The 17,206-nt window shown below is 45.6% G+C and overlaps 1 protein-coding gene across 1 annotated transcript in view; it reads right to left on the reverse strand.

The window, feature by feature from the left end:
* SETX (senataxin) overlaps positions 1 to 17,206 on the reverse strand; it is a 42,345-nt gene that overhangs the window by 22,877 nt on the left and 2,262 nt on the right. Inside the window, 9 exon segments of the mRNA XM_087704666.1 lie at positions 114 to 216; positions 747 to 4,565; positions 5,819 to 5,909; positions 7,252 to 7,423; positions 8,952 to 9,068; positions 9,858 to 10,077; positions 10,859 to 10,968; positions 12,198 to 12,405; positions 15,000 to 15,180. Coding sequence (XP_087560792.1) covers positions 114 to 216; positions 747 to 4,565; positions 5,819 to 5,909; positions 7,252 to 7,423; positions 8,952 to 9,068; positions 9,858 to 10,077; positions 10,859 to 10,968; positions 12,198 to 12,405; positions 15,000 to 15,179 — 5,020 coding nt within the window. The 5' untranslated portion in view covers position 15,180.

Consider the following 17,206-nt stretch of genomic DNA (forward strand, 5'->3'; position numbering starts at 1 on the left):
CTCCAATCAAATTTCTCACTTAGCGACATCAATTCTGGGCTCAATTGGGGGGGGGGGTGTCACAAGCTGTTATTTGTCTTTATCTCTTTAGCTCTCATCTTTTGTTTCCTGACCTGTGAAATCGGCTTTGTTTAAGTCCATGTTGAAATTCAGTAAAGTCAAATGAAAAGGCTTCGACTCTTTCAGCTTGAGATTCTCCAGCCATTCACACGCGACCTGGAAATGAGGGGGAAGGGGGAGGAGAAACCCACATTGGTTTAACGTTATCATTTGTGGATAGGTCCTCGTCGCATCTGTGACACCGTATTTGGCTCTGGCATGGAAACACTTATTATTTCTCCTAGCATCCACGCTTCTAAAGACAGTCCCTCCCCTCCAGAAGGACACATGCATGCAGATACTTAAAATGCATACAGTCCTTGAACTTACAGTCACATTTGAGCACCAAATTTCAGTTGCTAAGCAAGACAATGTGTTAAAGTGAGTTTAGCTCCCTTTTTGCAACCTTCCTGGAAAATAGCTGCAGTTGTTCATTTAATCACATGGCTGGGAAGCAAATCTGGCTCCACCCATGGACTTTGCTTATCAGGTCGCAAAAGGGAGATTGCGTGACCCCTGGGGCACTGCAGCCGTTGTAAACATGAGCCGCAGCTCCTCAAGAAAAGTCCAGTTGCCCTTTGGGACAACCACGACCCCGAGGATTGAGAATCTCCATAGACATTTTAGACATCGGAATGGCCGCTTACCTCTTCAAAGGCGTTGAGCATCATCAAAGGGAAGAAGATCTTGAAATAGTCATCGTAGTTCTGAAACTTGACCGGGACAGAAATAACGAGTGCCTGCAAGAGATGGTTTGGTGGACCAAACTCCTTGAAGTTAACAAACATGTCGTAACTCCACTTCAGGATTTCTTTGGTGAAAACGCTATGGTCTCTAGGCTGGTTGACTCGGACAAAGGATGGGTGCGCTTCCCGACCGGTGTCAGCACGTGGAACAGGCATCATGTTGGCTCTACCCACGTCGTGGATGCTTGGGATGCTGTGGGGCTGTGCGGAGACGTTGTTCCCATTCCGAGGGCAAAGGAGGTTGGCCAGAGTCAGTTTGGCCCTCACGTCATCTGCCTTCGAGGCAGCAAAGAGGGTTGGGTGGGGTTTGGCCTTGGCCGGGGGGGCATGCGCAGCGCTGGTCTCGAGGTCTTTGGAGAGGCTGGCAATCCGCGAAGAAGCACTGGAAGTGAAGATTTTCTTGGTGGAAGGCTTGGGCAGCACGCATGGCTTGGCAAAGACGTGGTCCAGAGGGTTAGGCAGAGAATGACCTTGGCAGAAGGGACCTGCTCCTCCCGCCTTTAGAGGGCATCCAAGGTGCCTGCACTTCTCAATGGCCTGAGGTGGATTCTGCAAGGTTGGGTGGACATCTAAGCCTTCTGGGCAATTGCTGCTTTCCATTTGGGAGCAAAGCTCCATGTCCACCAGATCTCTCTGGGTTAGGAACAAGTCATCCTCATTTTCCCCTAGGTCAAGATCCTTCTTCAAGCCAGGCACATCCTCACTCAGGTTCTTGGAAGAAGCCGAGTTGACCCCACCAACTTCACTTGAAGAGCAGGCACTCCCTGGAGCAGAGGTGAAACACCCTGGAACATCTGAATCAGGCTCGACAGTCTCCTGCCTTGATGGTGGAAGAGCCTCTTCTCTCTCCACAGCTGCAGAGTGGGACCCATCATCCTCTCCTGAATGCTGTGGCAGAAATTTCTTCAGGGGGTGAGAAGAATGGCTGGGCTGGCTTGGCTTTCCTTTTAGATTGTCCACCTTCTTCTTGCCAGAAGTGTCCACGGGTGGCTTGGGGGAAGTCTTCTTGGCTCTGGGAAGGTCCTTCCCTTTCTCTCTTTTCTCGGATCTTGACTGTCTGAAGAACTGGCGTTCTTGGCTGGCCAACAGAGATTTGCTCCGGACAACCATCCGCCGAGGTTCAATCAGCTTGGCCTTCTTCTGGGGAAGCTGCCCAGCGCTTTTCCCATAGCTGCGCAACTGGGCGAGGACATCGTGGGAACGCTGGGAGAGCTCTGCGGCTCTGCGGGGTTTCTTCTTCAGGCCCAGCTTTTCGACGGTGGACGTTGGCTCGGGAAATTGGTGGACCTTGTCGGGAGGGACCACGAAAGGGCGAGTCGATCCAGATGGCGTGGCCTGGGCCGATTTTTTTTTGGCCACGGGCCTTCTTTCCTCAGGACTCTGTGGAGCGGTATTGAGCGACTTGGATTTGACCAAGCTCTTCCTTGGTGCGGGAGTCGATTTCAGAGATGGGGTCAAAGGTCCAGCAGATGTCGAGGGCGAGGGTGGCGTAGGGGAATCTGGGCTCTGTCCGGGAGGCTCCCGACCATCATCGTGCGTGGCTGTGAAATCCTTTGAACAAACAGTGGTGCTTCCCTCTCTGACATTCCCCTCATCATCCTGGACGGGAAGTTTCGGTTTGGTTTTACCAGCTTTCACCTGCTGTTCCATTTCTTTTGCGGCTTTTTCGAGAACATCATCCCCAAGGCCTTCTGTATCATCATCCTGCTCGCTATAGCACCCCGCCAACTCCAAGTGAGATGAGGCGGACCCGCCAGCCGTCTTCCCTGGAAAAACATCCGCCTCTGCCGCCTTGTCCAACTGGCTGTCATCTTGCCAAGCGGAGTAGACCTCGTCTTCGGTTTCAAACTCAAAGCACTGGGATTCACATTCCCCGTACATGAAGGGAGAACTGGACACGGTTATGACCTCTTGCTCGTTGGGCTCGGGGTCCTTCTGACGGGACCCGCTCCCGTCTTCTTCTTCTTGGCTCCTCCGGCTCAAGTTCACTTTGTTCTCTTCTTCGTCAGAAGATGTGTCCGAAATGATGATGATGATATCCTGGTTCGAAGGTCCACCTGCTTCAGAGGACAACATGTGACTTTCGCTCTCAGAGAGAGACCTCAACGCCCCTTGAACTTTCCTCTGAATAGGATTCTGGTAAGTCAAGGTACTTTCTTGACGAGCCACTGAATGCAATTTACCTTCTCTGTCTACTTCGGGCTCCGTCGCTTGGGCCATCAATTTCTTTCTCACCAGCTCCTTCCTAATCTCCATCAAGGGGACGTTCAGATCATCATCTGTGCTACTTTCTTCTGATTCTTCCCCACTTTTCCAACAGCTCTTAAACTCGGCCAAACTGTCTCTGGGTTCCTTCTTTATGGAAAGGATTTCGGCGTGGAAGCTGTTCTCCGAACTTGGTGCCGGATTGCAGGGCAGGCCGCCAGATGTGCTGCTCCCATCTCTGGACGTTCTTCTCGTCGTCCCTTCCAGATGATCCTGCTTTTCCTCCTTCATGGACGGCTGCTTTTCGCTCTCCGGCCCCCACAGCCTCTTCCTATTCTCCACGAACTGTTTTAATTTCAAAGTGAAGTCCGCTTTGTTCGACTTAATTTTCTCGGCGATCATTTTTGGAATCTGTTTTCCTTCCAGAGCAGAACTGGTAATTCTGGGCTTTTCTTCCTTCCCATCGGTGTCTTTCTTTTGGAAGTCTTTGTCAAAACTGCTCTGGTTTAGCAAGCTATTCTGGTTCCCCAGTGTCGAGTGGAAACTGTTCTGGGTGGAGCCCCCTGTTGAAGTGGAATGCAACATGTGGTCCTCATGTTTATGTTCCTGCTTAATGTTGGTCGATTGGAACTCCGAATTTCTCCGACAGCTTTGTTCTCCACAAACCGCTCCTTTGCCTTCCTCGTCCAAGCTGCGTTTTTTCTCGGACAAGGTTCCTTCCTGGAAAACTTCGGCCTGGTTTCTTGGCGATTGATAGATGGAGTGTTCTTGGGGAAGGTATCCTGGGCTTTTCCTCCCTTGTTCTCGGAAGAGGTTGGTCGGACTCTCTCCATGGGAGGAAGCGCTCGACGACTTGGTCCAGAGGCTTCTTATGATCTCAATCAAGGAGGTCTGTAATTCCCGCGCCTGTTGGGGGCTCAGCTTCCAGTCTTCGCGGCTACGCCGAAGCAAATTCAGCTCGTCCAAGAATGGAGAGGCCTTTTGCCCCATCTGATAGCCTTCCTTTAGGAGAATCCGGATCAAATTCATACAAACAGACTGTATAGACTCCGGTTCCCATGAGGGGACTTTTGTGAGGCTTCTGGGTCCGTTTCTGGCCAGGTCCCTCTCAGCGAACGCCATGCTTGGAAGCCCGGCGCACGTCACCACCACCTCCACCCAGTTTTGAGAGCTGACCCACAAAGTGTTGAAGCATTTCTTCTTCCAGCTGAGCTCCACCACCGTCACAAGGATCCAGATGAAAAACTGAGACACTTTGTCGCAAGGCTGGACGGCATGGTGGAGGACCTCCTTGACTTCGGAACACAGGTGCTGGATGACCACCATGCTGTAGGCGACACCCAGCCCCTTGAGGTCCATCAGAGAATGGGCGAAAGGAATGAACCACAGGAAAGTGCTGTGGTGCAGACGCATGTCCCGCCCGACGTCGTACTGGAACATGTCGGTCAGGGTCTGCATTTCTTCATAAAAGTTGGGGCAGTAGTCCAAGCAAGCAGTAATCCTCGATCTTGAGTCCTGAAATATAATCCAGAACAAGGGTCACCAACCTTTTGGATCTCAGGGACTTCTAAATTCATAATATTAAATCCCGCGGACAACTTAATATGACCTAATGATTGGGTGGGTGGGCGTTGACTAGGTAGCCATGTGATTGGGTGGGCGTGGCCAACTTGATGTCACTCATATCCAGGGGCACCTCGCTGGCCTCTACTCGCCCCTCCTCGCCTCCCTGCCCAGGCTCCTTAGGGCTCCAACAGGAGCAGGTTTTGTAGCTAAGCAGCCACCATGAGAAAGAGTTGCCACAACAGCTCAGTTCAAATTGGATCTGACCGAGAAGGAGGCTCAGCAGAAGCATCTCACTTAGAACTATGAGGCTTTCCAAGCAGAGGGAAGACCTGCAGGAGAGCAAGGCCAGGTAGAGGCACCTGGAGGCTCAGTGGACTGAGATGGTCAGCCAGTTCCAGGCCATGATGCAGTCCCACTGGAACGAGGCCCTCTGGCTCTTCGCCACCAGCGGCTCTTCCCTCTAGCCTTCACCCAAAGCCCCCCACTGGGAGGCCAAATCAGACCCCAAGTTAAAATTTCTGCCCCCTCCGACCCACAAAAAAAGACCCCGAAGGGGGAGACTCTCTGCAGCAACACAAACGTTCATTGCACATATCTGTGCCAGGAACTGTAGTTTGAGGACCCCTGATATAGCGTAATATAAAAAATGTGAATAATTTTATGCAGACCACCAACATTTTCTCACGGACCACCAGTTGGTGACCGCTGGTCCAGGCAGTCTGTCAGCTGTAAACCATGCGGTGACAGTGTGTCATCGACTCTGTGGAGGGTGAGAAAGGGAATACTTGGGGGAAAGCGAAAGTAACTATCTCCTCAAGAAGCTGCTTCAAGGTCACCCGATTGTGAGAAGAGGGCAATGGCATGCCAACCTATCTTGGAAGTGCCCATTTTGAAAACATTTGAACCTGATTGGTCATGGGGGCATCAGGGATGGAAGGGAATTAAGTGGGGGGGAAACTGAAATTTTTGGCACAAGATTCTCTGTTCTGGCAAAATTATATAATAAAAGTATACCTTTCTCAACAAATGGAGCCAAGGATCGCTTTTATTTAGAGGTTTAAGTGGCAACAGGTCTGAGAGAGTCAGTGAAGGCTTCCACTCATTCCTGGGCCATGTCTCTCAATCACGGCAAACTTGTCATAACTTCTAATGGTTGCTAAGCACTGAACTAAATACCACCATTTAGGATGTTCGGATTCTACCTTTTGGGGCCTCTCTGGGTTGTAGTTATATACAATCTGGCTGCAGGTAATTGCTACATCCTCGTAGTCTGATGGTGGTTCTGATTTTGTCCTGCAAAAGGAAGGGGGGGAAAAAATCAAAGAAAGCAGAAAAGCAGCATATGATTTTTAAATTCTACGTCCCTGTGTACAACCAGGAACAATAAAAAAATTATGCTCACCTTCCTGAAACCTTCGAATTCACTGATGATCTCGTCATTGGCCAATTGGAAATCTATAATTTATGTATTTCCCGCCCGTGTTAATTTTACAAATGATTCAAGGCAGCAAACATGGACACAGCATACCCAACAATGACAACCCTATGAGGTGAGTTGGATGAGTGTGTGTGACTGGCCCAAGGTTATACAGTTGGCAAAAGGCGGAACTAGAATTCACCAACTCCTAGTGATTGGCCCAAAGTCACCTCAATGACTTTTGGGTCTGAGGTGGTCCAAAGTCACCCTATCGGCTTCCATGACTAATGTAGGACTACAACTCACCGTTCTCCTGGGGATTGGCCCAAAGTCACCCAGATGGCTTTCACGCTTGAGCTGGGACTAGAACTCCCAGTCACTTGCTTTGTAGCTTGGTGCTTTCACCACTAGACCAAACTAGGCTTTCAATTTGCAAGAAACGAAATTTAGGGATGTTGGGGGAAACGGTTGAGATTATTCAGAGATTATTTCATGAGCGAAGAGGCAAGATGCTTAGGGACCAAAGGCAGCATTGTTTGTTTTCGATTCAGAACAAAATGACATTGTTTTGAGTGGGACCCAGATGGCTAGAGAAGAGAAAGGCTTGCAACATTTGACAGTGAGCATACAAGACCACGGAGAAAGTTGCTTGAGAATTGTTTGAGATAAGGAAACAACATAACTCTGAGTGAGACATCCCCCACCCCCCTAAAAGAAGGTGAAAATTTGTGTGAAACAGGTTGTTTGCTGCAAGGCAGCAAATTGATGGGAGGCAGATTTTTTTCTCGTGCTAATCAGGCTAAACAGGCTGTTTGCTGCAAGGAGGTGTCGATAACTATAAATGCCTGTAGAATGTTCAAATTATGAGACTTATTTTTTAAAGACTGCTTTATTATTGTTCTAGACAGCTTAACAAAATGAAGGAGCTTTTTAAAATAAATGCTTGATCTGAAGAGGCCTAGTGCGATTGTATCTCCTTTTAAATAGCAGAGAATAACGTATACTTCCAGAAAGCCATATCAATTTAAACAGCATCTGTACAAGGAAAGCCTGAAATGTAACACCACAAACGGTGTATATCGTCTGTGCTGTTTGCTGCAAGGAGGCAAATTGCTGGGAGGCAGAGGCAGATATTCCCCCCCCCCTTGTTTTCCTCCCCAAAAGCTAAGAGCATCTTATACTCCGAAAAATACGGTATATAAAGTAATAGGCACAGACCTGGAGCAGTTTTGTCGAATGCTCTCTATTTCCTTCTTATAGCTCGCGTTGTTGATGATCGTCTGGAACGCCTGGACGGGATCCACCAACTGGCCCCACACTTTGGACCCCAATTTATCCAGGATCACCATGAAACAGTGGAGGACGGGCCAAAAGGGGTCATGGATTTCACCTGGAGCAGCAAACAATTTGCAAACATAATTATTATGCTGGCTTCTTTGCTGAACTTCCAATCCTGGTTTTGTCCTACAAGCCAATGCATATGGAGCATTCCCAACTTGTATGGCAGGCTGGGCTTAAGAGAGTCGACGTCTTGAGTACAGTGGAGTATAGGTAGTCCCTGACTTACAACTTTTCATTTAATGACCGTTCAAAGTTACAACGGCACTGAAAAAGGTGACTTACGACCGTTTTTCAGAGTTACTCTCATGGCAGCATCTCCATGGTCCCATGAACAAAATTAAAAGACACTTTGCAACTGTCTCATATATGTGACGGTTGCAGTGACCTGGGAACAGGTTGGTGGTGTCACGTCATCCCCCTTTGTGACGTTCTGAGAAGCAAAGTCGGCGGGCCAAAGCCAGATTCACTTAACAACCAAGATTAGTATTTTTAACAACTGCGGCGATTCACTTAACAACCATGGTGAGAAAGCTCATAAAACGAGGCAAAATTCATTTAACAGCTGCCTTGCTTAGTCACAGAAATTTTGGGCTCAATTGTGGTCGCAAGCCGAGGACTACCTGTAGGACCTAAGACTCTTGCATGTGGGGTTCACACATTTCTGACCACTTTTGTTTCTCTGCATTCAACTTAAAAGCTCAACCAGGAAGTATAAGTGGCCAAATGCTTTGCTAGCAACTGTACAAAGTTGATGTCTTTACACCAATCCTTGCTTAGCCACCTGTCACATAGCCAGCATTTGAACTTATGGAAGACTCCTGACCCACATTTGAAGTTCTGGATTCCCCCAGCACACACCCCAGTATCACACGATTGTGTTAGGTCTGCACTGATGACGGTTTGCAGCATCCCACAATCATGTTTCTGGCAAAAAAAAAACAAAAAAAACCCACCACCAAACCCTGCCCATTGCAAACAATGGGCTCATTTAACTATAGGTAAAGGCAAAGGTTCCTCTCGCACATCTGTGCTAGCTGTTCCCGACTCTAGGGGGCGGTGCTCATCTCCGTTTCAAAGCCGAATAGCCAGCGCTGTCCGAAGATGTCTCCGTGGTCATGTGGCTGGCATGACTCAACGCTGAAGGCGCACAGAACGCTGTTCCCTTCCCACCAAAGGTGGTTCCTATTTTTCTACTTGCATTTTTTACATGCCTTCGAACTGCTAGGTTGGCAGAAGCTGGGACAAGGAATGGGAGCTCACTCCGTTACGCGGCACTAGGGATTCGAACCGCCGACCTTTATGATCGACAAGCTCAGCATCTTAGCCACTGAGCCACCACATCCCTTCATGTAACTATAGTGACTCCTTTAATGACTGCTGCAAATATGTTGGAAAATCAGGTTGGAGATGTGACGGTGACATGCTTAAAAACTAGCTTGGCTTACAACTGTAATTCCAGGCTCAACTGTGGTTCTAAATTGAGGACCACACCTTGCCTGTTATGAAATGAACCATTCGGCCTAAAGGAATAAGCTCGACCTCTGATCCCAGCCTCCCAAGTTCCATTCATGGATTACCGTCTGTCTGCTTCCTCATGGTATTCATGATGGACTGCATGAAGTTCTGCTTGTCTGGCCCGAGCAGCAACGTGTCCATTGCTTGTTCCTCCAGCACCGAGAGCAGCATACAGAGACCTGCATGGAAACCGCCCGAAATCAGACGGTAACTGGCCGTTTCATGCAAGGTTTGCCAATCCACAAGGCTCAGAATAGAGCTGGAAGGGACCTTGGGAAGGGAGGGAGGGGAAGTGAGAACGAGAGAGAGAGAGAGACAGGGAGGGAGAGACAGAGACAGACAGACAGACACACACACACACACACAGACTGAGATAGAGAGACAAAGGCATAGAAAGACGCAGACAGAGACAGAGAAACAGACAAAGAGAAATAAAGACAGACAGACAAAGACACGAGAGAGATAGAGAGAGAGAGAAGGAAGGAAGGAAGGAAGGGGGACAGAGAAAGAAAAAGAAAGGAAGGAAGGGAAAGAGAGAGAAAGGAAGGGAGGAAGAAAGAAGGAGGGAGAAACAGAGAAAGAAAAAGGAAGGAAGGAGGAAGGAAGGGAGAGAGAGGAAGGAAGGGAAGAAGGAAGGAGGGAGGGCAAAAAGAAAGGAAGGAAGGACAGAAGGAAGGAAGGGAGAGAGAAAGGAAGGGAAGAAGGAGGAAGAAAGAAGGAGAGGGAGGGACAGAGAAAAAAAGAAAGAAAGAGGGAGGGAGGAAAGAAGGAAGGAGGGAAAGAGGAAAAGGAAGGAAGAGAAAGAGAGAAAGGGAGGGAGGGAGGAAGAAAGAAGAAAGACAGAAGGGAGGGACAGAGAAAGAAAGAAAGAAAGAAAGAAAGAAAGAAAGAAAGAAAGAAAGAAAGAAAGAAAGAAAGAAAGAAGGCTAAAGCCAAATTCTCATAACCTCCCCATTCTCTCTCCTTACCAAGCCAATAGTTCTTGTAATTGCTGGTGTCATACAGGTGGGGAGGCAACAGGACCAGTCTGGTTTTCTCAACCCCCAATGAGCTGTAGATATCGGGGTTTTCAAAGAGGCCCAGTTCTACCACTTTGAATAAACAGATTAGCACTTCTTGGATGTCGTAATAATCGTCTCGGTCGACTTTGCCCAGGTTCCTCGCAGTCAGGATGGCCCACCGGCGTATCTATGGATTTGAAGCACCCCCCTCCGGATTACATACATACATAGGGAGATCACATGACTCTTGGGATGGCTGCAACTGCCATAAATGCATGCCAGTTGCCAAGCAACTGAATCCCAACGTGACTTGGGATGCTGCAATGGTTAAGTGCAAGGTCTGGTTTTAAGCCACTGTTTTTGGCTCTGTCGTAACTGAACAGTCATTAAAGGAATGGATTTTAAACCAAGCACTACGTGTGCGCCCCAATTTATTTTATTTATTAATCAAATGGATCTGATAAGGTTACTCTGGGTGGTTTATTGGACACTGAATGAAATGCAGCATAAAACACATCCAAGGTCCTTATTCTGTTCGTCAATAAGGGCTTTAAAATTTAAAAAGTCAATTCAAATTGTAGCCTACTGCAAAAGCAAGAATCGATGTTCTTTTCGCCTCTTTCTACAAGAGCAACCAGCAAAAATATAATGCTCCCTCTTTAAACGTTGACTGCTAATGCCAGAATCTAACACTCTAAGCTCTGTTGCTCCCAAGGAAGCCAGGATTTGCCATCAAACCAAGATTTGCAGTCAGCCTATGGATCCAAATTGGCTCGGGGCCCCAAAAAACCCCCACCCCATCAACCTTTCAAATTCAAATATTTAAATAGGGAGGAAGAGGTTTACCACACTAAGATCTTGCTGGGTGCCAGGGCTCACTGCGTTTGCTGCAGAAATGCAAAGAGTTTTAGCTCTGGAGATGATAAACATCAGCAGAGACAAAGGAAATATACATCAGAGTGACTTACCGTTTCCTTGGGGTGCACCATGAGTAAATAGATACCGGGATGTTTGCCAACTACTTGGTAGGAGTAGTTCATTTCCTCCATTTTGCAAAGAGCATCTATGCACAGCTCGCCTGCAACAAAGTGAGAGGAAACTGAAATCAGACAGGCATGCCACAAAAATAACAAGATGTTATATGCATCCTTCGGAGATTAAAACCACATTCGGGACAGTGGGGGGGGGGGGGGATGCTATTTCTATAGCATAAAGCATTTTTTTAATTCATCTTCAGCCTTCCAAGGTCAAAGCTGTCAACCTGCTCCTAGATCTTTGCTTTTTCAAAAGACAGAAAGCTCCTTTTTCAGTCCCCCCCCCCAAATGCTTTGAAAAGTTTGCATTTAAATTGATGGGATTGCTGAAAAGGGGGGGGGGGGTAAACATAGGTCAAATAAACGGGAGAGGAAATATTATCTGTCATTTCACACCGCCTGTCTACTTGGCGGAAGAAAGTGGCAGCAATTTTCCAAGCTCTATTTTTATGCCAGCTGTGAACAAATTCAAGGTGAGTTTATCTAAAGGATGATTAGAAGACTGAAGGGATGCTATGACGCAAGAACATTGAAAAAGGTTTTACTAAAAACCTACAGAGATAATAGTAGGGAGTGATAAAATATCAATCTTTGGTGCTGGATTCAGAAAAGAAAGCCCCTGGTTCCAGCGATTTGGGAGGCTAAGAAGAAAAGCAGTAGACAACTTGACTCTTACCCCTTGAGGAATTCTGGGAGCTGAAGTCCACAAGTCTTAAAAGATACCAAGTTTGGAGAGCCCTGACTTAGATAAAACTGTTTTGTCTACAGCAAAACAAAAAAAAACTTGGGAGGGACAGGGGAGCCAAGTCACATTCTCAAAACTTCTGCCAAAGTGCAGAGACATTTGACAACAGATATAAGAGCGTCAAGATATAAATTGGACAGGTCTGAGAATGTACATAAATAATGCCTGGGAAATGACAGGTAGAGTCTTTGGACCTTAAAATGCTTTGGGGAAAAAATAATGAAGATTTGCTCTTCCCTAGTCTTGTTTCAGGAGGCTGCATTATAATATCTCTGAGCTTGATTGTTTTCTAGCAGACTAGGTAACATAATCAGTGCATCAAGGACCTCACAGTCCTCCTCCTCCCCCCCCCAAACCCCACTCCCCTCTAGCACTGGTGATGTTACCTAGTTGGGCCATGAAACATCTGCAAGAAAACAACCAAGCTCAGAGAGCACCAAGGAACCGATAAATCTTGGGGGTCAACCACAAGCGATTGTGGTGATCTCTGCTCATCAATGGGGTCAAGAGCCTCCCTTCAAAACTCACTGAGGTGTTCATGAAGTAGCAGGTAGGGATACTTGAGGACTTCCAGCAAGGGCACCTGGAGACGTTTCTCAAAATCAGGGCCGGTGTAACAGGAAGTCAAGGGTGTGACTCTGTCTTCCTCCACCAAGTAGAGGTCATTTTCGTCGTCCTCTTGCATGGACTTCTCAAAGTGGTTGACGAGGCGGGAAACTTCCCAATCCCACAGGATCTACAGTTGGAAATGTAAAAGGGCAATTTTAGGAGGAGCCTTTTTTTTGTTTTGCTAGGAGGAGGAGGAGGAGGAGGAGGAGGAGGAGGAGGAGGAGGAGGAGGAAGAAGAAGAAGAAGAAGAAGAAGAAGAAGAAGAAGAAGAAGAAGAAGAAGAAGAAGAAGAAGAAGAAGAAGAAGAAGAAATAATAACTAGCTTATGGATCTGAAGATTAAGACGTGGAAGGGATTTGCAAAATATTGAAGAGGTAGGAGAAGGAGCAGTATGAATCTAATTATCAGTTGAAAGGGAGATCAGAAATCAATGATACGTTTCTTCAGTTTTTCTTTTGCTTTGCCTTTTATTACAGGAACATTCTCAATAAATATATATAAAAAATAGAAGAGTGCCATAGAACATAGAAAGGGTCGTTGGAGGTCTTCTAGTCTAACCCCCTGCTCAAGCAAGGGACTCTATCACGTCCCAGATAAGTGGCTGTCCAGTCTTTTCTTAAAAACCTCCAGGGATGGAGCACCCATACAGTAGTAGCCAAAATTATGGAAACCTTTTGGGAAAAGTGTATTTTTGAGGTTTGATGGCTAATAATGCCACATTTGGGGGGGGGGGGGGGGGGAGTTTCAAGATAATCATATTCCACTGCTGTAATAGCCTGGGAATAGCCCAGACCTTAACCCTATGGAGCCAACTAAAGAAACTTGAAAGTCAGAACTGATCCAGCAATAAAACCCAGCTAATAGAAGCAGTCATTCAATCTTGGTTTCACGTTATAACGGCTGCAGAACTAAAAGACTTGGTTTGCTCCATGGGAAGATGTTACAGGACCGTAATTCATGCTAAAGGTTACCCAACTAAGTATTAACTGACATGGGGATAATGTTCGTATCTCTCGTTTCACTTTTCTTCTTTATAACTGCTATTCAAATCGTAAATCCTTCATAAAAGTTATTGCATTACATTCTTGTTTAAATAATCTTTCCATTGATAAATAATCTTATGGTACTACTCAAAAAAAAAAAGTGGTGTTATTAGTTAGTTTTAGAAAATACACTTTTCCCAAAAGGTCTCCACAATTTTTGGCCACCGCTGTAACTTCTGGAGGCAAGCTGTTCCATTGGTTAATTGTCCTCAATGTCAAGAAATTTCTCTTCAGTTCTAGGTCTTCCTCTTGAGGAGCTTCCATTCATTGCTTCTTGTCCTGCCTTTATTTTGGAGAATAGGTTGACACCACCCCCCCACCCCCACTTCTCTGTGACAACCAGACAAATATTGGAAGACTGCTATCATGTCACCCCCTAGTCCTTCTATTTGTTAGACCATGGCCAACTTCTCTAAACACAAGCTAACTGGGGAGCTGATAATAACCACTTAGGAGTAATAATCATCATCACAGTAATTATCTTGATAAATTAAATACAGTTATTTATTGTCTTTTATAAAACAATTTGATACATATATATATAACCACCCAACGATTGAAGTTCTTTATAAAAGTCATCCCTCTGACAGAGATTAAAGGGGGGGAGGGGGGCTAGAAAAGACTTCATAGACATTTTTGAAAATGTATTACTTGAAACAAACGCAATGTTTTTTTAAAAAATCCACTCCAAACTTTAAACCAAGAATAAATAAATGGAAGTATCGAAGTGAAAGCAACTAAGCAGCTGTCTGAGTCTTGGCAAGAAACAAGATTAAATACCAAGATTAAGATCAGTTCATTAAGTTTTTTTTCAAAGTATGGTTGTTGTTGTTGTTTTAAAAAAGAAAAAAAACTACTATTTCTGAGTTGTGTGCCAGAAAAAAGACCAGAGCACGACGACAATAAGAATCGGCAAAATGCCCTGCTATGATAAAGGAACAATATACCTAATACTACAAATCCTGACCTCAGTAAGAATGGCATATGTGCATCAGTGGAAGAGTAAAAGCAACCAGTCAGAGAAAGAGATAATAAGGAAGATACTAGTCTGTGCAGAAATGGATAGACTAACATTAAAAATAAATGGCAAAGGAGAGACAGAATATTATGACACATGGAACAGATTCTATTAATGGTTGTTACCCTGTTTCCCTGAAAATAAGACCTCCCCGGATAATAAGCCCAACAGGGCTTTTGAGCACACGTGCTAAAATAAGCCCTCCTCCCGAAAATACTGCAACACAGCAGCAGCCCTGAGGTGACCATGCCCGCTGCCTCCTGAATAAGAGCTCCCCGAAAATAAGGCCAAGCGCTTATTTCAGGGGGCAAAAGAAAATAAGTCCCTGCCTTATTTTCGGGGAAACACGGTAGAAGCAAGAGGTGGAAGTTGGAATAGTGAAAAATTAGGTTAGGTGGATTTGGAAAGAGATATTATATATACTGTACATCTGTGTATTAGGATGAACAATAATAACTGTACTGTTTAAATATATTTAAGTATATTTAATACATGTATATATGCTATTTGTTTTTCATTTTGGTTTTCATGGCAAGTGAAATGTCAGGACAATCACAATATATTCAATATATTTATATGCAAATAATAAAAATATATTTCAATTTTTTGGGGCAAAATGCCAACCTCGCCCGAGCAGACAGATGCCTAGGATCAGAGTACCTGGTGCAAAGACGGGAGCTCATCTCTCGCTTTATGGTACTCCTCCACACATTCCAGGCAGTAGCAGAGGTCATCGTTGGCGGCAGAAAAGTCCTTCGGAGACAGGCCAGCGGAGGCATAATTCGCTAGTAGTTTGACTGTGGCAGGACCACCTGGCGTACACCAGCAACATGTACTCATTCTACAGGGAGGACAAAAAAAAAGATGGAAATAGAAGATTTGCAGCTTAGGGTTCAAACTGTGGGATCCTTGGTGCTCTCTGAGCTTGGGTGTTTTCTTGCAGATGTTTCAAGACCCAACTAGGGAACATCATCAATGCTAGAAGGGAGTGGGGTTTGCAGAGAGGAGGAGGAGGGCAGCTGTGGGTTCCTTGATGCTCTCTGAACTTAGTGGTTTTCTTGCAGATATTTCATTACCCAGCTAGGGAACATCATCAGTGCTAGAAGGGAGTGGGAGGAGGAGGACTGTGGGCTCCTTGATTCTCTCAGAGTTTGGTTGTTTTCTTGCCGACGTCTCATTAGATAGCATTGATGATGTTACCTAGTTGGGTAATGAAATGTTGGCAAGAAAACCACCAAGCTCAGAGACCACCAAGGACCCCCATCGAGAAGTTGGTTCCTGGATGGCACTGAAACATTTAGCTATGATTGGGCACATTGACTTTGGGAGATCAGCCATTACACACCTCTATAGATGCCACCTGTGCCCCGTTTAAGCCTTGGTTCCCTTTTTATCTAGATCTCGGTTGATTTTAATGCCAAATGGCTTAATGTTCTTATTGTTTTATGCTATGTTTTCTACTGTTGCAAGCTACCCAAGGTCCCTTGACAGTTGCAACACAACAAAACTGCTCCTGGGTGTCAACGCAAACCCCCATACCTTGAAACATGATTTGTGCAGAACGCACACACACACCCCATGCCAGTCTATGAAAACAGTGCAGATAAAATAATAAAGCAAGACATTGCAGCTTGTCCAATTCATCACTATCACGTTGCAAAGGAGTTCCTTGAATGGATGGCCAGTCCAGGCTAGTCTGAAATGATGCAATATTTGCCCCATGACAAAGAAAGTTTCCTTAATGACAAGATTTATGGCCAGTGTGCATTTGATTCAACAATTGACCAGGGGGGAAAAAAATCCCTAAGGGCATCTCAAGTTTCGATTCCTTGAAGGACTGAAAGGTGTAGCACAGAGAGAAAAACAGTGAATCGGTGACAAATCCTGGCGAGAAATGCTAAGGAAAGGCTTCATCGCCACAAACAGAAATTCCTGCGACTAAAGAAAAGCAAACCACAGAGAGATTTCTGCTCCTGGCAACACAATTTTTGCCTTTCATTCAGTCTGTTCTATATAAAGCACAGAGGACAATTCACACCATTTAATGACAATCACACACAGCAGAACTGAGGCGGAGGGAGAAAAGCTACTTTAAAAAAACCAGAAATTAAACAGATTCTAAAATTCAGAATAAAGTTCAAGATCAGAGAAGGGAAGTTATCTGGGGGATCAAAATGTACTTCCATATTATAAGGCCGAAAAATGTCTGTGCTTGTTTCCTTCAAGTGCAGAGAAAAAGAGGAAGAAAATATTCCCCCCCCCCTCTCACCAGGCAGACAGACAGAAAATTCTGCACAAATCCATTTTAAAATCTGTCGCAGTTGCCGAACAGTTGCCTGATTTTATTAGCAATGTATTTCACCTCATTGCTTTCGGATTCCTTTCTGCAAACAAGCCACAATAACAGACTTCATATGTCACACTAAGCCACAAACTAATTCACAAATTGTGACATCCGACCACTAAAACAAATTACATCTTCAATTTGGATTGAGGAATCCAGTCCTTGCATCTGTTACAAGTAATCCTCGACTTACAATGGTTTAGTGACTGCTCCAAGTTAACAATGGCATTGAAAAGAGGGACTTTTCCACACTTGCAACCAATGCAGCATGCCCAGTCACGTGATCAAAATTCAGACGCTTGGCAACTCACATTTATGATGGTTGCAGTCTCCTGGGGTCAGGTGATCCCCTTTTGCGACCTTCTGACATGCAAAGTCAATGGGGAAGCCGGATTCACTTCACAACTTAGTTACTAACTTAACAACCGCAGTGATTCACTTAACAATTGTGGCAAGAAAGGTTGTAAAATGGGGCAAAACTCACTTAACAAATGTCTCGCTTAGCAACAGAAAGTTTGGGCTC

This window comes from Thamnophis sirtalis, unplaced genomic scaffold, assembly GCF_051295495.1.
Source record: "Thamnophis sirtalis isolate CommonGarterSnake01/CBP01778 unplaced genomic scaffold, rThaSir2_p1.2 scaffold_2, whole genome shotgun sequence".
NCBI classification, from domain to species: domain Eukaryota; kingdom Metazoa; phylum Chordata; class Lepidosauria; order Squamata; family Natricidae; genus Thamnophis; species Thamnophis sirtalis.